The sequence below is a fragment of the Lagenorhynchus albirostris genome, chromosome 16 (genome assembly GCF_949774975.1).
Source record: "Lagenorhynchus albirostris chromosome 16, mLagAlb1.1, whole genome shotgun sequence".
In the NCBI taxonomy this organism is placed as follows: Eukaryota; Metazoa; Chordata; class Mammalia; order Artiodactyla; family Delphinidae; genus Lagenorhynchus; species Lagenorhynchus albirostris.
The window spans coordinates 50,443,338-50,465,928 of NC_083110.1; the positions used below are offsets into that span (position 1 = coordinate 50,443,338).

At 36.9% G+C, this 22,591-nt stretch overlaps 1 protein-coding gene across 4 annotated transcripts in view; it reads right to left on the minus strand.

The window, feature by feature from the left end:
* Nucleotides 1–22,591, minus strand: part of IDE (insulin degrading enzyme) — a 111,891-nt gene that overhangs the window by 48,073 nt on the left and 41,227 nt on the right. For all 4 annotated transcript variants that reach the window (XM_060126852.1, XM_060126850.1, XM_060126851.1 and 1 more), the window contains 7 exons: nucleotides 22,210–22,379; nucleotides 8,445–8,567; nucleotides 3,645–3,757; nucleotides 2,914–3,076; nucleotides 2,117–2,209; nucleotides 1,585–1,676; nucleotides 684–764 (listed from right to left, as the gene is read on the minus strand). In XM_060126852.1, coding sequence (XP_059982835.1) covers nucleotides 684–764; nucleotides 1,585–1,676; nucleotides 2,117–2,209; nucleotides 2,914–3,076; nucleotides 3,645–3,757; nucleotides 8,445–8,567; nucleotides 22,210–22,379 — 835 coding nt within the window. The remainder of the gene's footprint in view (nucleotides 1–683; nucleotides 765–1,584; nucleotides 1,677–2,116; nucleotides 2,210–2,913; nucleotides 3,077–3,644; nucleotides 3,758–8,444; nucleotides 8,568–22,209; nucleotides 22,380–22,591) is intronic.

Genomic DNA, 22,591 nt, shown 5'->3' on the forward strand with positions numbered 1-22,591 from the left:
CCAGGCAGAGAAAACAGCAAACGTCAGGGCCCTGAGAGGGAGGAGTAAACTTAATGCTTGAAGATTAGGCACATAGCCAGTGTAGCTGGAGTGGAATGGAAGTGGTGTGGAATTCAGTCAGAGAGAGGCTGGGACCAGACTGCCATGTAGGTCAAGGTAAAAACTTAGATCTGTTCCAACTCTGATGGGAAACTTACTTGACACAGAGGAGTGGAACAATCTGATTTGGGTCTTCCAAAGATCACTGAGGCTGGAAAAATAAACTATGGTGGGGCAGAAGAAGGCAAACAGGGAACCCAGGTAAGAGACTATGATGGTAGTCCAGGCAAGAAATGCTGGTAGCTCATAGGAGGGTGGTAGCAATGGAAATGGAGAAAAGTGGATGATTTATAGCTTTCACGTAAGTAGCACCTGACACATTGTAGAATTGAAAAATATTTAAAGCCAACAAGCAAAATGTCTATGAAATGAAAATATTACAGATGATGATTTTTAGGATGATGAAAATTAAGATTTAAAGAATGTCTTCACATCAAATTTTACCTGGTTGCTACGAAGTCTAAAGTTTTAGACTATACCTTCAATTTTTATCATTTGTGTAGTAATGAAAGTAATATTATTTATACAAGATCACTGAAATACTCTACATGCCAATGTACAGAGTAAAATAACAATAAACTTACATGCAATATTCCTGCAATCTTAGAGGTATAACCCCGTGGCCTCTCTTTATCTTTAAACCTAAAAGCAACAGCATTCAAGTCCTAAACAAAAAATTAAATCAATTAGACATAAGTCACCTATTATTTAGAAATACTTTTTTTGGGGGGGGGATTGGTTTGCACTATAGACTTTCTACTCCATATTTAACTATCACACTTCCTGAAAAAATAGCTATGCTTGATTTAGGAATGTACAGAACATGAATGAAAATAACAAACACAGAATATGATTCTGTTGAAACTATTAGTCAAAGAATTAGGAAAACTGTGGAGGAAGCTTGTGAGATCCAACAGTTGCATACATGACGATTTTGCTGACCCTTTCAGAGAACTGCAGCCTGATTAGAACTTATTGTCATAAGTTTCACAAGCAGAGATTATACCTTTAAACTTTTATCTATGTAAAGAGGTTATCTCTTATCCTAAAATACATTTCAGAGTCTTGATAGTCCTTAATTATATAGTAGATATTTTAAAAAACTCTTAAAAGAAGGCTTTAAACATTTAAAAGACAAATACCTTCTGTTTTATGCAAAAAAAAAAAAAAGGCCAGGCTTTTCCATACATACGACAATAAAATCACTTTTAAGAACACAATCATATATATAACAATTCACTGTTTCTTTGAGAGTATGCTACAAATTTTTATCACGAGATCTGAAAATGACACAGCTCATGCAACTTCAGGCCGGCAGAGAATAGAGTAAGCCCTGATAGATAAAAGTTCAAGAAACTGCTGACTTTCTTCTGAGGGATAGAAAAGCAGTCTGATTTCTTTCCTTTTCCTTATATTTAAATTAATTCACATATATTTGTTTCTTGAAAAATTTCCTTAAGAAAAATTTTGGTGAAACAAAAGTACCTTGCACTCTTGGAAAACCCATTCTTGAGGTCCTTCTGCACGTAACTTCTGAATGTATTGAAACATGTGCAAAATTATATCTTCAACATGTACTGGAAAAAAGGGGCACACTTAAAAACCATTCAGTCCTCGAATCCTTCAAAGCAATGAGCTCACTCCTAAGGTAAAGTCAGGTAAGTAGAAGATGGTCCCTCTTAGAGATGGAGTGAGTTCTCACCTCCCTGAGGCTGGTTTTAGGGTCCCATACACATGGCCCTCCAGGATTTGGTATATGTGACTGAAGGGGCTTTGGGGTAGTAAATGAGCAAATAAAAAGTCAAGTACACATTTTACAAGTGCAACATAATGATCAGTTGTTAAGGAGGGAAAATCATCCATGAAATGAAGTTACACATGAAAAATACAACGGATAAAATGGTATGAATTAAAGTGTTTATAGCTTTACAGCAAAAAACAGATCCACAGCATAAGTTAATAAAAGTAAATCATAAGAAATCAATTTTCATTCAAAAACAAAAAGGTCAATACTTACATAATCCTTCCTCAGTCAAGTCCACATTAATGATAAAAAACATAAAACCTCGGGCTCCTTCCTTCTGCCCACCAACAAGAGTATTTACCCAGCCTGTAACATTCAAAGGAAATCAACATGATCGCATGTGTGTCTTCTTTTAAGACAAGGAATTAAAAAAAAAAATTCATTCTGTATGCTCCCAATGGAACATACAGAATGGCCCTCTTGCAGAAAAGACTGGAAAAAAAGTCAGTTCAGAAAAGCACTGAAAAGCAGTTCAGACACTGCAAAAGATTCAAGTGATTTTTTTAGTTTGGGAGCTTTCCTTGGGACGCCTCAAATCATTTCCCAAATCAAGAGTAGATGACTGTGCTTAAGTGTTATATAAAAAGAGTCTGAATGGAGAGGAACCTTGGAAATCTACTGAGTGATCCTAATACACCCTTTGGTTTGATGGATAAGAGCAGGCAAATAGATATTTCAGCACGTTTCACAGAGATGGTAAAGAATACCTAATGTGAGCTTTTACTTTTTTTAACCTCTATCTTATTTAAAAGATGCACTACAACACCTTTTGAAATATGTAAACTTCACAGCTCAATACTGAAGGATAAAACAAATTATGGAAAAACAAAAACCCCAAAGCAAAAAACAAAAGCGTACTAACAACCAACACCCCACTCTCATCAACCCTAAACGGTATCATCTGAAAATGTTCCTTCACAGGAAAATATTTAGGAGAAATGAGAGTCAGAGTAAAAAAATATGGTGGAGGTGGGGTACTACCCTCAGAAGCTGGTGTCCAAGAGACTCACCCTTTGATTTAAGTTCTGATAACAGACTCCCAGGACCTTCATGTCCAATGAGATGACCAAGATAATGACCCGGATTTGATTTGTAGTATTTCTGAAGGTCAGGTATGGGAAATGTCACATAAAGATTCCTAATGTCCTTAATGGGTACTATTTTGTAAAGTTGCTGGGGAAAGAATAAAACAAACAAATCGCAAAAGGTTAGCTCTGCACAACTCCTGCTGAATAAAATACTTACAAACTATGAAGAATAGTGATTTTCAAAAAAAGAAAAAAAAATACCGATTTTCATGGAAAAATCCCAAATTCAGGAGAGAATCTACTGCCAGAGAAAATCATACTGACCACACAGAAATAAATGACCTGGGCTCTTTCTTAGTGGGATTTCATTACAGTTGGTATGCAGTCCATGTTTGGTCCCCTTGACCATGCAGCTCAATACTTTTGGATACTTGCCTTCTGGCACTGGATAACAGCTTCTACAGTCTGCCAAGGTTATAGCTACCAAAACTACTTTTAACATGCAAGGATCAGAACATATTGTTATCTTTTTGGTGATACACGTCCCTAATAAATGTGAAATTGATTTGATTTGATTTTAATATAAACCAAATATTAAAAACTATATAAATAATAGAACCTCCAAAAATGTTCATGTACTCTTTGGTAAACCAGGCATATATTATGTCCATAAATTTAAAAAAGAAAAAAATACTAGAAATACATGCACTTACTTTAAGATGTTCTTCTTGGAAAGGATGTTCAGGAAATTCTGGCAATGGGACATTTTTGTTCTCCACTTCAGAAAATAACTTCACCACCAAATCAGTCAAGTCATCTAAAGATTCTACAAGAAAACAGACAATGGAAACAGAACTTAAACTAATCATAACACATGATGGGTAGTATTTAAAAATCTTAGGATTATATACACATATATAAAATCACTATGTTGTACACCTTAAGTTTTTTTTTTTAATAAATTTATTTATTTTTGGCTGCGTTGGGTCTTCATTACTGCACATGGGCTTTCTCTACTTGAAGCAAGCGGGGGCTACTCTTCATTGCAGTGCCTGGGCTTCTCATTGCGGTGGCTTCTCTTTGTTGAGGAGCATGGGCTCTAGGTGTTCAGGCTTCAGCAGTTGTGGCACAAGGGCTCAGTAGTTGTGGCTTGCAGGCTCAGTAGTTGTGGCACATGGGCTTAGCTGCTCCGCGGCATGTGGGATCTTCCCGGAGCGGGGATCGAACCCGTGTCCCCTGCATTGGCAGGTGGATTCTTAACCACTGCACCACCAGGGAAGTCCCTGTATACCTTAAATTTATACAATGTTATATTTTAATTATATCTCAATAAAGCTGGGGGGGGGGAGAAAACACCTTACGATCACCTGAAAAATCTCAGGACTGTTAAAAGGAAAACCTAGAAATTTTTAAAAAACTCCATCTGATAAAGTTGAAGCATTCAGTAAAATCCCACTAGTGCCTATATAACTTCTGAAGCTCTGCAGTATTGATATTGATTATACCTCACACATATCTGCCACCTTATAGTTTAAAAAACTGTTTTACAAATATTATCTTGCAATAAATTTCAAACAAATATTGGAAACAATAATAGAATAATGAGTGGCATTTGGAAACTATTTTATCTACAATTCCCAAAAGGCACATACGAAACCACTAGCTGACAGATTATAACATTAACTTTATAAATAGACACAGTCTAAACCCATCGCTAAAAGTCAAATATTAGAGGTTTTTTTGGTTTGTTTGTTTTTTGCGGTACGCGGGCCTCTCACTGTTGTGGCCTCTCCCGCTGTGGAGCACAGGCTCCGGACACACAGGCTCAGCGGCCATGGCTCACAGGCCCAGCCGCTCTGCGGCATGTGGGATCCTCCTGGACTGGGGCACGAACCTGTGTCCCCTGCATCGGCAGGCAGACTCTCAACCACTGCACCACCAGGGAAGCCCAATATTAGAGTTTTTAAGTAATTGATTTTGTGGGGGAATAGTATAAAATGGTGAGAAGAATCCTAGGTGTTCAATTCTAACCTCAACTTCACCAACCAATTATGGCAAGAGACTATTTGGACAAAATGTTTAACCACTCCAGGTTCTATAAAACATGAAAACAGGGTAGGATGATCACAAGTCTCTTCAAGGTCTAACACTACATGATTCTGTACCATACTGTATCAAACTCATGCAAAGATTTGTAATTGTTGATAAGATTATATAGTCACTTATGTGAAGTTCTTCTATGTTATCATCTCTCTATATTTTTAATGGACAGTTGTATTTGCAAAAGTATGAGATGTTCACTGCAACACCATTTATAACAACAATAAAAACCGGAAATGACCTAAACATCTATCAATGTGTGCATGTTACGAAAAGTCTGTACACTGGAATATTATGTAGCCATTAATGAGGGAGAAGTCTGTATGTGCTGATATGAAAATATCTCAAAGCTCTATTAAGTGAAAACCACAGACTTCAGTGCCATGTAGTATAATCTCATTTAATTTTTTAACAGACACATAAATCCAAGTATATTAACAAAATTCTACTTTTGGAAGTATAACAAAAAATGATATAAAGTGACTATCTTTGAGGAGAGGGCATAGTGGTCATAAGGTGGGATAAAGAAGAACATGCTTTCCATTTTATATGTTTCTGTATGGGATAAATTTTTTTCTGTGCACACATATTACTATTATTCTAAAAAGAAAAAAGTGGAAAAGGTTATCTTTTTATAAACAAGATAACCACTCACCTTGATTCTGCCTCCTCAAAAATAGGTTATTTATAAATGGTATAAACATTCATTACTTGTTACTGTCAGGAAGCATTTGAATCGAATAAGAAATTTCCCTTGATATTCTAGGACCCATTTTGAACTTTTCCATGAACTCTCTAAAAAGCACTTAATCACTATATGAGAATTGTCTATAGATAATATGAAGTTCTCTTTTAGGCCTATGAATGTGGGCATGTGCACTTTATTTATAAAACATATGTATTTTTACTTTAATTTTTTTGAAATGTATGAAGGACCCTAAAATGTCCGGAGCCAAATAAAAGGCCAACCCATGGCTGCTTGTTATACAAGTGAACTCGGGAATGAACCAGGTATATTTGGAGCAAGAGATGTCAGAGACAACTGACATAAAGACATAAGGAGACACACAGATGGGACACGTAACTGGAAACAAGATGGGCAGTCAACAATGCTTTGTCAACCTGAAGTGCTGATGACAGCAAGGCCCTTTAGAGCAAGGTTCTACTAGGGTAGGCCTTTCCTTTTAGAAGCACAAATTCACCATGTAGCTTTTTAAAGGTAAGGGAGCTGTACAATAATGCACCATCTGTCTTCACTATGAGCTACCAGAGATCAGGGAACTGAGTCCCATTCATCTTTACATTACCAGGACTTGGCAATCCTAAGGTCTCTACTTGACAGTTACCTATTTGTCAAGTGTCCAGGTAATTGGTGCTGCCACAACTAGAGGGAGGACCCCGTGGGAGAAGAGAGAAAAACTTTTTTGTCCCTTTGTGACAGAGATCCTTCCACATGGTTACTCTTCCTCTCCCCTCCTCCTAGAAGAAGGAGAGGATTATCTATTAATCCTTTAAGAGATCCTGTTTCCTCCACACACCACTGTACTGTAAGGACACTTCTCCCAGACATGTCATCAAATCCACTGAACTGAGCACAGGAGGTCAGTCATGCTGGGAGAGGGAACTGGAACAAAGAAACTCTTTGTCTCTTTCAGATGCTTGTTCTGTCATTTCCACTAAACCAAGAACACTGAGGGCAGGGCTTACGTATGTGTCATCTGTTGTCGTTATTACTTGCCTAATAAGTGCTTATTGAAATCATGTGTTTTATCTCAAGATGACATGGACAAAAACACAGCTTAGAAACCTACTCCCAGGACTAGGCTCTGAATACCAAGTGGTATTTTTTAACACTCTATAGATCTACCTACCTTTAGAAAGCACACAGGATTATAACATACACTTTTTATTAGCCTTACTCCTTGGACCCATTTTATATCCTTGTTCCTATTAGCAAGTTAAAATATATATAGTTGTTTATTTTCTACCCACAAAAGTAACATTTGCCAATAGCAGAATACTTTGAAAAACAAAAGCAAAAAAACAAAACCAAAAGTCGCCCATAAGCTCATGATTATGGAATGCTGAAAGCAGCTACCATTTATAGAGCATTTCCTGTGTTGCCAGGCACTATGCACTTTTTCTGCATTATCTCTATTAAACCTCATAAAAGGTATGAGGTACCACCTCCATTTTACAAATGCAAAAACTGAAGTGCAGAGAACTGAAGTAAATTTGTTAGCTCATAGCCACTATATACTGAGTAGGTGGTGTATTAGGAATTCAAACCCAAGCTCTCAGACTCTAGAGCATGAGTTCTTAACTACTATACCACATTATTAAATTTCTGGAATGTTTTTCTACTTTGTCTTATGTCTCCCATTTATGTCTATTAGAATTTTTTAGAAATCCCCAAATGGGATCAGATAGCACACAGTGCTTTTACAGAGTGCTTTTGTTTTCTACTTAATACAATAAGAATATTTTCCCAAGTTATGAAAACACTGTCATGAAACTATTTATTCATTCAATATTTACTTACCGAGTACTTATGATGTGTCAAGCACTAAACCAGACAAAGCAGTGAACAAAACAGTTTCTATTCTCAAGTAACTTACATTCTGGTACAGCAGACAACAATAAAGAATATTTAATATTTCAGGTGGTGATAAATGTTTTAAAGAAAAATAAAGCAGGTGAGAGGAGAGGAAGTGGGAGAAGGGATGCTATTTTCTATAAGATGCTCTATTATATACCTATAACATCACTATTTAACCAATCTTCTGTTAATGAACATTTAGCTTACATCTAACTTTTCACTAATAAATACTATACAGAAACATCCTCGTACATCACCTGGAACAACTCTGATTATTTCCTTAGATTGCACTTCTAGAAGTAAAAATGTACTTTTTAGGGTGATGCACTGTCCTCCAGAAAGTGTGGAGGAATTGCATAAATTGTATACACCACAAATACAAAAGAGCACCTCTCCTCATAATGGGTATTAGTTAAAACAAAGCCCAAACCAAAATTATGGTAATTTAATAGGGGAAACAATATCAAACTTTGTTGCTTTCTAATAGTCTTCCTAGTTTATAATCATCTTTTAATTTTTTTGTTTTTTTGAATTTTATAAGATCAAATCTCTCAATCTTGTCCTTTATACTTCCTCCCCTTGCTATTAATTTATATTTTCTTCAGGTCTCCATTTAAAATCAACTAAGCTTCTTTTTAGAACACAGTGAGTTAAAAACAAAATTCCCCTCCACATATTCTCCAACAAGATCATTTTCAAAAGCCTCTGAACAGATAAAAGGAAGTGTCTTATATCCTTCTTCCAATACTTTGAAAAAGCCAAAGTGGAAAACTAAGATTATCCAACACCATGAAAAAATTTTAAGGATTCTTACCTCGACCTAAAACACAAATAGCCATTAAGTTGGATGAATAATAAGTAGAATGGAATTTCAGTAGCTCTTGTCTTACATCAATGCCTTCTTGGTTTGGTCTAGTCTCTAGAGTATATTTGTTACCTGAAAGGAAGGAAAAACATTTCTAAGAAAAAGCAAAATATGCAAATTTTAAAGCCTTGCAATTATTACTGACATTGCTGTAAGGTAAACTTAAAAAACAGAGTCCAAACAAACACATATAATGATTAGTCAAATATGTTTGACCATAACCTGGATAAACAGGACAGTATAGTACAAACTAGTAACATTTTAATCTATAGAGAGTTTTCCCTCAAGAGCTTAAAGTACCTTATAAAAATTATACTTCTTAAAATTCCTAAGAGATAGTAGGTATCATGAGCACTTATAAGACAAAATGAGATCCACATGGCCTCCATTCACACTTACTTTAACTTCCAGTTCCCTAGGTGCTCCACAATTAATTGAACATAGTCACTGAGGGATCTTTTTGGAACTTTCCAAGTTACTTGTGGAAAGAAATGTACTATTCTTGGCTGAAGCATTAAATTTGTGACGTGAATTCTCATTAATTTGATCTACACTGGTAAAAATAGGATGCAATGCTATTTTTGTAAGTCGCAAGCAATGTACATAGTGTACCACTATGAGATCTTATGAAATTTAATAACTAATTCAATTAGGATAAAATATGCATGTCAAAAGCAAACAGTCAAACTCTCTAAGTAGTACATTTCTAATAAAGATCTTGCCATTTAAAGGCTGGGAGGTGGAATTTCAATGATTGGTATCTCTCTAAAAATGGCATCTTGACTAGAAATACCCTAAGATCTAGTATAATAACTTTTATTATTGTTCCTGCTTATACTATTAAATGGGCTACTCTTTTTCACCTGCATAGATGAAACTATGGCAGAACATATTCTTGATGTGTTTTCTCCCCTTGGGTTATTGTAATGGCTGATGAACTGGCATTGCGAGAGTCCCCTTCACTAAACTGGGTATCTAGAGAGAGCCACCAGATGGCGTTCTCAGACCCAGTCTTTAGCCACGTAGAGCTAAAGATTCTGAGCCAAGATTCATGCCCCAGAATGCTTCAATCAACAGATCTAGTGGAGTGTGCAAGAAAGAGCCCAGCAAGTACTCATTAACCTTTCTCTAGTCAGAAAGCAACCAAATGTACTCATATTCACTAGCATAGCCTGCTAATCAAGTCTCCAGGTTCTTTATCAGTCCTCTCAGTTTCACTAAAGATCCAGTTCAACTCCAGATCTGCTCTGCTAGGGGTCCTAAAATACCCCCTCGGTCTACCTGAGGAATCCAGGTGATCTAAAAAGTATCGAGGGGCCTAACTCCTCAGAAAGAAAAAGAAAAAGAAACAAAAAAAGCTTTTTGCTGGGTAATGGTTTGAAGTTCTCTCATATTAAGGTAAAGCTTGAGTATTGATGGTACCTCCCTTTTCTACTAAATGAAGGTTATAAAAAGCCTCAGTTGCAGAGAGACTAGTCCTTAGAGCTTCCTTACTCATTTACACTGCCAAGCTCAGAGTCCTACAACATGTGCATGAAGATCCACACACTGGGACACCCGAGTTTGGAGAAATTATGTTTTATTTCAACAGACTATAAATGTGATAGTGTTAGATAGAAATCAGATTTTCAGTCTAAGTGTGATATGCCTATTCACAATCTGGTCAGTATTCTGGTTAAAAAAAAAAATCTCAAATCAAAGTATACAAAAACCAAGATCATGGCCTCCATCTAGAACTTCAAATTCTTTCAGTTTGACTAGTTTTAGCTCATTCTGCTTTGATTTTAATGTACCTGAATATCTTACCATTCTAATCCTTACCCTTTATCTTTAGGTTCATTTAAAAACACAGAGATAAAGCAAGAACACACCCCCAATACACTAAGACATGCATCACTGGCAAAATACTGACAATGCTAGAGTAAAAAGATCCAGAGGACCACAACAGAATAGTATACCGCACAAAAAAACAAAGAATTCACTGTTCATATGCAACAGCAGGGAGGAATTTCACAACTTTAAGGCTGAACAAGAAAAGCCAGACAGACACAGAAGAGTACACACTGCATCATTTCATTTATATAAAGCATAAAAACAGGCTAAACTAAGATCTGAGTCATGAAAAGTCAGAACAGAGGTTATCCTTTGGTGGGTGGATAGTGACTACAAAGGGGCAGAAAGAGGTGCTGGTGATCTGTTTCTTGACTGGGTGCTGGGTCCATGGTGTACTGAGGTTTTGAAAATTCAGTGAGCTGTACATAAATAATAGCATTATATTCACTCAGCTGATTCTTCAAATAGCAGCAAAGTAAGAACAACAACAATTTATCAGAGCCACACATACTTTTCAGTTATTATATTTCAACAAAAAGTTAAAAGAAAAACGAGCCAAAGGAGCCACTCTGTCAACAGCAACCTGACCTACCTAAGGTACAAAAATCTAGTGATTCTGTATCTCTGGCCAAACTTCTAAACTGAGGCCCAATCACTTTTGTTCTGAAAAGTGGCTTTTAGCCACAAACAGATACCATTCTGTGAATCTACATATTCATTTATTTGCTACCTAGATGCTTTTAGGCTTTCTAATACATGATGACACAAGGAAACTGTGGTCTGTTTGGGAACACAGCCCAGAATGGCAGTCTTGTATCCTTAGATGCTCCTGAATCAGAAAGAGGAAAAAGTTCTCCAGTATTACTCTCTTGGGGTCAGGACAGTCAGCTCTTAATACAATGACAGAAAAAACATGAATATTTGGTAAAAATGGGCCAAAGAGTCAGGCTTGTTATTAAGTTTATTAGCCCTTCTATAACATTTTTTTTAAGTTTTTTAAAAACAAGAAGGCTAGCTATAGTGGAAATTCTCAAGAAAGTTAGTTGAGGAAATAGAAGGAAAAGCAGGACATAAAGCACAGAATTCCATAATTAGTCCTTAAATTACTGAGTAGACTCTGTTACTATCAGTGCCATCAACCCCAGGTAGGGAGGTGCAGAGGAACAAGCACTGGCTTTGGTGTTGGCAGAGCTATCATCAAATCCAGGGTCAAATGTCTTCTGGCTGCATGACCTTGAACAAGTCACCCTACTTCTCTTAAGCTCAATCTGCTGTCCTGACATTGGTAGACTTATATAACACCAAATTAAAAAAGAAAAAAGATGTACAAAAGCATAAGGCTAATATTTAACAACCAATAAACAGAATAGAAAATCTGATGACACCAAGTGTTGTGGTGATGGTGTAATGAGAACTCAGACGCTGCATGAGGGAGTGCAAACTGGATCAACCACTATAGGAAACAACTTGGCCATATCTGTTTAATCTAAAAGATGTACATACCCTAATATACAGTAATGCCACTCCCAGAATTCCACTCCTAGAACCCTAGAGAACTGTGTACAAGGAAACATGTATAAGAATGCTTATAGCTGCAATGTTTTGTCAACAGAAAAATGGATAAAGAATAGTACATGCATTCAATAAATTTTTCAGAGAGCAGCAAAAAATAAAAAACTTATCAGAGGGGGCTTCCCTGGTGGCGCAGCGGTTAAGAATCCGCCTGCCAATGCAGGGGACATGGGTTTGAGCCCTGGTCAAGGAAGATCCCACATGCCACGGAGCAACTAAGCCCGTGCGCCAAGACTACTGAGCCTGCACTCTAGAGTCTGCGTGCCACAACTACTGAGCCCGCGTGCCACAACTACTGAAGCCCACGTGCCTGGAGCCTGTGCTCCGCAACAAGAGAAAACACCACAATGAGAAGCCCACACACCACAACGAAGAGTAGCCTCCGCTCGATGCAACTAAAGAAAGCCTGCATGCAGCAACCAAGACCCAACGCAGCCATAAATTAATAAATAAATAAATTAATTAATTAATATATTAAAAAACTTATCAGAGGCACACTCTCTAATATGGATAATCCTTACAAATATACCACTGAATGAAAAAACACAAGTGGTAGATGAATAATAATAAAATACCATTTTTATAAAACTAAAAAAACTATACAACATATTGCTTAGAAATAAATGCATGACTTAGCAATGTTTTATAAAAAAAAAGCACGGAAGTGACAATCACCAAACTTAAGATAGTGGTTATCTCCCGGGAGCAGGGAGAAAAATGCAATTGGAGAAGTGTACAACAGATGCTCAAACTGTATGCTCAAAGTGTACAACAGATGCTCCAACTGTATTAGTCATGTTCTGTTTCTTTAAGTAGTGTGTAAAGAATGATCTGGCAAATGCTTTTATACTGATCTCTTTTATGACAGATAAATCTGTAAAAATGTTACAGCATTTAACATAATACTTGATTTACAGCAGAAAATAGGCAATAAACAGTATCTACTTCTGTTACGATTTGAATTGTAGGAGGAATTCCTGGCTTCTGAGTACAGCACAGAAACCGTTCCACAAAAGTAGGGAAGAAAGCTCAGTAAATAGTCCAGATGACTTTCCTCTACCTAAGAGTCCATATGTGGAGAACAATGTGAATATGGCTGGAATAACAAATACCAGTTCAGTCTCTAGACATATACTGTCCTAATTTAACCCTAATTCAGGTGGGTCATTTATATCAAATTAAAATGCTGCTACAAAAATCTTGAATCCTACCTTTCTGGCTCTCTCACTGTAAGAGTGAGCTCCAGCAGAGGCTTGAGGATGTCAGGGTTGCTGACCCACTGGGACCTTCGCTCTGGGCCTGCCAGGAGAGAGCACTGGCTTGGCAGTTGGGAGATTCAGGGTGTCCCATCCTGACTCCATCATCGACTAATTAAGCAACCTTGGAAAAGTCTACAAATATCTCCAAGGGGTCATTTATTTTATCTGTGAAATGGGGGTAATATGGGTACATGCCCAACTGTTAAAAGCAAGGGTCAATCCCTGACCCCTTCGTTTACTAGCTGTCGAGACAAGTTTCTTAACTTCTCTAAGCCCCAGTTTCCTTATTGGTAAATAAGAATAATAAGAGAACCAACCTCACAGGATTGCCATGAGGATTAAATGAATAATCTGTTTTAAGGCTCAGCATAGCATCTGTCAGACAATAATTACTTAATAGGAACTTGGGTTGCTGTGAAGTTTACGGAAAGTGATAACGGATATGAAGACAGTTTTGTAAATTGTAAGCTCAGTAAATTTTATTTTATATTTTCATTATAAGAACTATAAATTCTATTTTAAAAAAAGCTTATAAACTCAGTACTAATATATATGAGTGCTAATTTTCAAGTAAATAGAATGTATTTTCCTGGAAAATTCTAAAGCCAGCCAAATATTTCTTATACTCTGCGGGAAGGACTGAGTTTGAAGTTTTAGAAATCAAAGCTGGCTCCAACTGTATGCCTCATAAGGTTCTCAGGGAAAAGTCATTTGATAGTTATAACCATGAAACTCTTAACTGTTCTCTGAAAACCCGAGATTCTGAAGGTTAGGTTAATATATCTACAGTTATTATAACCTCTTTTTTCTTTTTAAGCTCTTTCTTCTTGCTATAGCAATCTTCTAAAAATCCTGGAAGAGACCAAAACCTTTGGAGATACATAAATTTTCCTAAAAAATTAAAAAGGACAATTCTCCTGCAGCTGGGTAAGTACATGTAAGGACAAGATGGGAGTTACAAAAGAAAAGGGGACTTGAAGTGAAAGCCTCTTAAATGCCATAATAAAGCACCTGTACACTTGTTTTCAGTAAATTTCTAGTTTTCCATAGACACATTTCCTAGCAAGAAACAAACAAAAAAAAGATACTAACAAAAGCCAGGGGAAATTTTGGAGAATAATAAATGACTAAGTGGGCTGAAATGTATCAAATATTTTTATATCTATGAGTTTATCATGATACTAAAAAAAACAAATTAGTCATCATTCAAGGATGCTAGGGAACCAACTCAATATTTTGAAAACTGGTAAATAAAGGGAATGAATCAAACATTTGTCTTGCCTTTCCTATAATAATTGTACCACTGGGTAGGCAAACGTAGAAAAAGAGATTTTCTTTTTATAGTAGCATTCAAGCAAATCAATAGGAGAAAAAACAGTAGAATTAGAGAGATGACGCATCGAGGATGGTTGCAACATCATAAACAGAAAACTAGACATCATATGCCCCTGATGAAAGAACACATCACCTATGAAGCCCTCCCCCCAAAAAGACAAACATGAATCTGATCAAGCCTCTATACCCAACTGCCAATTTGTGGAAATACAGAAGACAGAGGAATGTGTTAAACTACACTGTTGGGAATGCAATCAGCAAAAGCTAGGCTGTGAAAAGCTCTACACAATAAATATCCTGATTCTTCAATAAATAAATTCCAGGGGGTCAAAGGGAGGGAGCAGAGGAGAGAGATGAAGAATGAACCTGTAGATTAAAAATTTAAAAGACACATTAATCACTAACATCTGACACTTATGTGGATCTTTATTCAAATAAACCTTTAAAAATTATGACTTTTACGAGACAACTAGAAATTTGAACACTACCTGCATAGTTGATGATATTAATGATAATGGTACTTTTACCATGTTTTTTAAAAGTCATTATCTTTAGAGACATATATTGAAATATATGTGAGTGAAATGATATGATGTCTGGGATCTTTTCAAAATAATACGAGGGCATGACTGGGAATGCAGATCAGACAGGACTGGCCAGAGGCAAAGTGATGTATACACAGGGTTCGTTATAGTATTTTGTCTACTTCTGTACATTTTAAATTCTTCAGTTAAGAAGAGGAAGGCATGGAGGGAGGAAAGGGAGAAAAAAGTAAATGACTAACTTTTACTGGGGTCTAATTTTTTGTGTCATTATCATCATCCCAGGGTCAAGAGATGTTCAACTACCTTCTGGTTCATATTTCACAATATTTTTTTTGGTCCTAATCCATTTTCCTACTCCTTCCTACAAAAGCATCCTTTATTATGGCGAATAACAGCCAAGGGCTCACTCCTTGGTCTTTGCTTCTTGTCATGGTTTGGGGGGTCAACCTAACATTATCACAAAGAACATAGGCTTAAGAGTTCAGACTGATTTGATATTGAATTCCATAACCTACACAGACACTTCTGCTACCACCCTCCCTCTCTCCCTCCTCCCTGTATTCCCCACAAGGCTATGAAACTTTGGTCTAATTATTCTGTCAGTATTAGTTTTGGCATCTGTCAAATGGGATGATGAAAATTTCAGTATCATGGTTAAAGTTAAGTGAAATCATATTAGGTAAAACACCTACCCAGTGTGTGGCACTTAATACTCATACAATAAATACTGTTCCTTTCCTTCTTGAGTGGCTCTTCCTCTACTTAAGAAAATCCTACCCAACCTTCAGGAAAATTCAATTTGCATCTCCTCTGAGATCCTGGAGTATTTAATTCTAGGCAAACCTAAAGCAGGTAGAACAGTAGTTAAAAGCACCAGACCTGGCTCCAGCATTCAAAAAGCTGAATGACCCTAAGCAATTTAATTACCTTCTCTGAAGTCTTAGTTCACTCATCTATAAGACAGAAATAATAAGAGCACGTACCTAGTGGGGATATTGTGAGAACTGAGTTAAATAATCCAGGCAAAGTGCTTAGTACAGCACTCAGTAAAAATCAGCAAGGAGGAAAAAGGACAGAAGAGATTATGATCCTGGAAAATCAAATCTGAGATTATACTCCAGTGAAATCCTGGGTTTGACTCGCCTCTCGGACTAAACCAAAAACATCTTCAGTGCAAAGACATTGATTATACTTCTTTGCATTTTCTAATGCACTTTACATGTAGAGGACCTTTAAAAAATTACTTGTCAACTGAAAGAGAAAGAGAGATAATCTGAGCGCACTTATGACACCCTATTCAGATTCTTATGATCCTGTGGTACGTGCTACAAAACATAGCCGTCACATGACAATTAACAAAGAAAAACATCACCCATATCTAAATACAGCTCCACCCTCTATTTCCAGGCACTCTCCCACTTTGCCTTTCATTCTATCAAGGAGTGCCTGTTTTGTTTCCCTCACCCACATCCTGACTTCCTTTTTTTATTTCCTTCTCAGCTGACTAAACCCAGTTGCTCCCACAGTGTCTGTGGGGTTATGATTAGAGAAACAGATCACTAATGAATAACCAGAACTAAGCTTTCCCTTTCCTGTTCCAAACTACTTTTAAAAATTCAAGTGCTTCTGCTTTTATTCCATGGAGATGCAGAGAAAAAAAAATTTTAAAGGCAACAGGGCAGAGAAAAGACATATAATTTATCAGGAACTATGGACCTAAAACTAAAGGCATATGTGAGTGATAAATGAAGGGGCAAAGGGAATGTGGTCACCAGCCACTGGTTCAGCCTAAAAACAGAACAGGAGAACAACACTTCTCTAATACACTGCCCAACAGTCAGTTCATCAAACCCACTGACTCTTCAAGCAGCCCTGGCTGCCCCTCATGACTTCATGGCAAAGACCTTTTCAAAGTTTTGCTGTCTTTCACAGCTACTGATCCTCTATTATATTGTTATTACGGAGGCTACTATCATTTACTGAGCACCTCTATGGCCAGACTTTTGGCTAACCACTTCACATGCACAACCTCTTTTAATCCTCACACCAACCTGACATGGGAGGAAACTGAGGCTTACAGAAGCTAAGAAACTGGCCCAGAGTCTCTCTCAGCCATTCAGTGATACAGCAAAGATGCAACCTCCGCACAGCCCACCTTCAGAGGACAAAACTTTACATCACATAGGAATATGCTAGTGGGAGGTGGGATTCCTGGCTGAAGTCTGAGGCTAGGAGGATCACACATGGAGTCAATGAAGACATGTGTGTGGAGACAGATTTAGCACATAATATCTACAAAAATGACTTTCAAACAAAGTAAATGACTCAAAACAGCCTTTGCCTATTTCTCTAGTGAGCTGTTTTATCTTTTACTTATTTACTTATAGAAGTTCATATCTGCTATATGCTTTGCAAATATCTTCACTGGGTATGTGCTTGTCTTTTGTTTTTGTGTTTCTATTGAACAGAAATGTTAAGTTTTAATGAAGTCAACTTTATCTTTAAATCTATGGCTTATCTTTACCTCTAAAAATATGGTTTGTGCTGTGTGTGCTTGAGAACGCTTTTCCTATCTTAAGATTTTTAAAAATTCTCGTATATTTTCTTCTAAAAGTTGTATAAAGTTTTCTTTCTATAATTAGGTCCAGTCAACCTGGAATTTATTTTTGTGCATGGTGTGAGATGAGATCTAATTTTATTTATTTCTACATAGATAACTGCCACTACACCAGTTATTGAAAGGTCCATCCTTTACCTACTCATTTGTAATGTATCTCTGCCTTATGTCAAGTTTCCATACACTTGTGGATATGCTTCTAGGGTCTATAATCTATTCTACTGTTATCTTCAGGTATCCTTGCACCAGTTCCACTACTGTAACAACTAAAATTTTGATATCTGGTAGAAGTAGTGCCTTCCTTGTTGTTCTTCAAAATTATCTTAGCTCTTCTTGGCCCTTTACTCTTTCTTATTAATTTTATAATCAGATTATAAGATTATAAAATAAAAACTTCTAGGGCTTTCAAATGGCACTACAGTGAATTTAGACAAATTAGGGGTGAAATAACTGTGTAATGTTGAGTTTACCCATTCACGGACATGGTTTATCTTCCTGTTTACTCAAGCTTTTTTTTTTTTAATTTACATTATTTATTTATTTTTGGCTGCATTGGGTCTTTGTTGCTGTGTGTGGGCTTTTCTCTAGTTGTGGCGAGCGGGGGTTACTCTTTGTTGTGGTGCGTGGGCTTCTCATTGCAGTGGCTTCTCTTGTTGTGGAGCACAGGCTCTAGGCGCGCAGGCTTCAGTTGTTGTGGCACGTGCGTGGGCTCCGTAGCTGTGGCTCGCAGGCTCTAGAATGCAGGCTCAGTAGTTGTGGCACATGGGCTTAGTTGCTCCATGGCATGTGGGATGCTCCTGGACGAGGGCTCGAACCTGTGTCCCCTGCATTGGCAGGCAGATTCTTAACCACTGCACCACCAGGGAAGCCCTACTCAGGCATTCTTTTATATCCATTATATATTTCTTGCTCTTCTGTTAGAGTTGTTTCTAAATACCTTGTAGATATTTTTATATTGTAAATGAAATAATTTTTCCTGTAGCATTTTTCTAATTGATTACTATTGATACAAGAATGCAATGTTAGTGTTTCTCTTCTTTTGGCAACGTTCTTGAATTTTTTATGCAATCATATGGAAATAAGGAAAATTTCCTTTTGCTTCCTTTCAACCTCTTACTTACCACGTTTTTTTCCCTTAACTTCCTGTAATGACTAGTACCTACAGCACAACTGAACAAAAAAATTGATTAGAGGGTATTCCTGTTTTGTTTTTGCCTTTCAACAGAAATCCCTTTGAAACGTCAGAATTAATCATGATGTCTGGCATAGGTTGTTATCAACTCGAGAGTTTTTTGTTGTTTTTTTCATGAATGAGTGCTTTTTTGGTGTTTTGTTCATGAAGGAGTTTTATCAAATGCTTTTCCTGGGTCTATCACTGCCTATGAAATGACTGCCTATCACTCTGAATTACTTAAACTGTAGGTTGGGACCCACTCGATTGTGCTGAAATAAATTTAATGTATTGGCAGACCAGAATTTTTTTTAAAAGAAACAGAATATAACAGAGGGTACCAGACTACATCTGAAAATATAAGAAAGATATTGTTTGGTAAAACTTTTGTTTCAGTTGCTTACACAAACATGCATACATGTGCTCTGAGTAAAATATGCTTCTTACTGTGGGTTATATAAAGTACTGTCAAGGACTAACATTTTATTGTAAGGTTTTCTTAAAAATACAGAACACAATGCTTGGTTTTTGTTCATTTAAAAATACCCAGCTTTTCCTGATAGTAAATAATAATAATATTATTAAAGTAATATTTTAAATATTAATGTTAAAATAATAAATCATAATCCCTTGATGGACAAAATGGCCCACAGAAACATCTGAAGTTACTAAAAAATAATAGAAGTAAATTAAGTATGAATTTCTGACAAGGATTCTTCTGCAAGAATAACTTTTGCAAAATTTTATACATGTGTAATTTCTAAGGTAAGGGTATACAGCTTTCATCATACTTTCAAACTTGTCTGTGACCTTAACAATCGACAGAACCTCTACTCCAAAAAGTTCAATGTTAGTTTATATTTCTACACTCAGTAGGTAACTTGGTATTTGCATTACTTATATCACATTTTCTGTACTTTTGTACTGAGTCTGGCTAACTCACCTCTTAGCTGTTTATATTACCTCATATTTTGCTAACTGCCTAGCCTTGTCAGCGGTTAAAAAAGAAATATGCTCTTAAACTCTACCTCTACGTAACTGACCTCATTCAATGTTTTTCTTTGCCCATCACTCCTGAAACCTTCTTCTAGGACATTTTAAGATTGTTTCTTGTTTGTGACCAGAGGTAATACTGCTCACCTTATTCACTGGATTTATTTCTGGAAGATCTGTGGCTGCTTCCTGATTATGCTGATTGTGATTTATCACCAGTGAGACTATTTAAAAGAAGGCAACTCCCAAAGAGGAGCTCTAACACGTTCTGCACAATAGCAGCACTGTTGGTGGAGGTATCTAACCTGCCAAAGGGACCATTTAAAGGACAACACTCATTTGGATGTAGTAATTTGAAATTTGGTTTTTAAAACTCAGTCCCTCTTGATATACCACGTATGCTGATGTCCTCTACGAAAGCCACTTTCCAGATAATTAATCATTACATAGACATTTTAGAGACCACAATATCCACCTTAGCAGTGATGCTGTCACAGGGTGCCAAATATTATAAGTCTAAAGAATACAGTATCACTGCTTCTAATTACAATTTTTAAAAACTCCTATTTCTATAAAGCTATGCTAATTCCCTGGCTGCTGCTAGATACATTAGAATGGTATCCAAACTGAAAGAAAGCTGTCTTTATAGTCTTTTTTTAAAAGTTCCCCAAATTAACTTATGTAATAAGCATAAATTTTAAGTACGCTAAACAATCTATTATTTTTATGCTATTTCATAATCCCCAAAGCAGTATTTTAAAATCACAGCAACCTTTTTTTTTTTTTTTTTTGCGGTACGCGGGCCTCTTACTGTTGTGGTCTCTCCCGTTGCAGAGCACAGGCTCCGGACGCGCAGGCTCAGCGGCCATGGCTCACGGGCCTAGCCGATCCACGGCATGTGGGATCTTCCCGGACCGGGACACGAACCTGCGTCCCCTGCATCAGCAGGTGGACTCTCAACCACTGCGCCACCAGGGAAGCCCCCACAGCAACCTTTAACAATGATTACCTCTTGTGAAGTGGTAATGGCAAGAGTAGATGAAGAAAAGGGCAACTTTTTGTTTTTTTAAAAAAAATACTTTTGTATCATTTAAATATTTAAATTAAATATACTTTTTAATGAAAAACTGAATAAAGATAAAGGGTACAATTGTAAAATCAAGAATCTCTATATTTATTTTATTCTACTCCCTGTTACTCCCCACCTCTAATCTCCTACCAGGATGTTGTAGCACTTTGAGAGCAGGGACCTTGTGTGTCTTCTATAGTCATGCCCGGAGCAGACACTATGCATCTATCTACCTGTAGATAGTAGAGGTGGAGGTAATGGGAGCAGGGGGGTTCAACAAGCCTTGAAGTGAGCATTCTATTTACTCAGAATAAAGAGATCTATTATCTCCTCCCTTTGAAATGCTGGTTAATATCTACTCACAGGGACTTCCCTGGTGGTCCAGTGGCTAAGACTCCAAGCTCCCAATGCAGGGGGCCCGGGTTCAATCCCCGGTCAGTGAACTAGATCCCACATGCCACAACTAAGAGTTTGCATGCTGCAACTAAAAGATCCTGCATGCCGCAACCAAAGATCCCACATGCCACAACTAAAAGATCCCATGTGCTACAACTAAGACCTGACGCAGCCAAATAAGTATTTTTAAAAAATATCTATTCACAGCTCTAACTGCTCTGTTCCTTAAACAGTCAGACCCCTATTTGTATGGGATGGCCAGAGTAACCTCTAGGGGGCTAAATAACTGCTTAGGTCACTGTTACTACAATTTTGAGAATATCATTCCACGTATTATGTACAAAGTCCAATGCCAGAATCACTCTGTTGTACACCTGAAAATTACATAATATTGTACATCAACTACACCTCAATTTAAAAAAATATCCAATGCCAAGGGCCCAACTCCTGTTGACATCCTTCTTTTTGAACTACTAGCCAAAATGTTACTCATCTGTTAAAGGGATTATTACCACTTCATTCTTACTATTTCTAAAATCTAAATTCAATTCTATCACCTTGTTATCCAACAAACTTGCTTCATATTTGGTCACTCCTCTTCTCAATAAACTATCACCTTCTCCATGAAGCTCACATACCTAAGTTTTAACCTCTTCTTAGTTCACGAATCACATATAGGTGCCTACATAGGGACCTGACAGATAACATATGTGTAGGGGCATGGTTTAAGAAATACCAAGTAGTAACAGTGATATAACAACCATTTATCAGCTCCAGACTCTGAGTTTATGAACAACAGGGTAGGTGGGAACAAGGAGTTCTGCAATCTTCTATCCTGAACTGTAAAATACAATACTGGGCAAAGGGGCCATGGTTTAAATGAGATCAAGGAGGATGGATGCATTAGAGCCGCAGCTGACAAACCTGTTCCAAATTTGCTGAAGGGGTGTTTGGGATTCCCTGTAGCTTTTTCCAACTGAAAGAGTCTCCAAGCATCGTTCATCACATTCTTCTCATGTTCTGAATCAACTGCATTTACCTCTCTGTCTTTGCAACTCTCATCAAACAAGGGGCACAGGAAAAACTGTGCAAACCTAAGGGTAAGAAACATAATTAACAATTTGAAAGCTGTTATTTTAAGTGGCCTTTTAAAAATATGTTTAAAAAAATATGTTTGAAACTTAGATAGGAAATATGAATTCTACAGAATAAGAAAAAACTACCATTGCTACTTAGAAAAAAGGAATATAAGTTCTAAGTAACAAAAAATATAATATCATACATATGTAAATTCAGAGAACTCTAC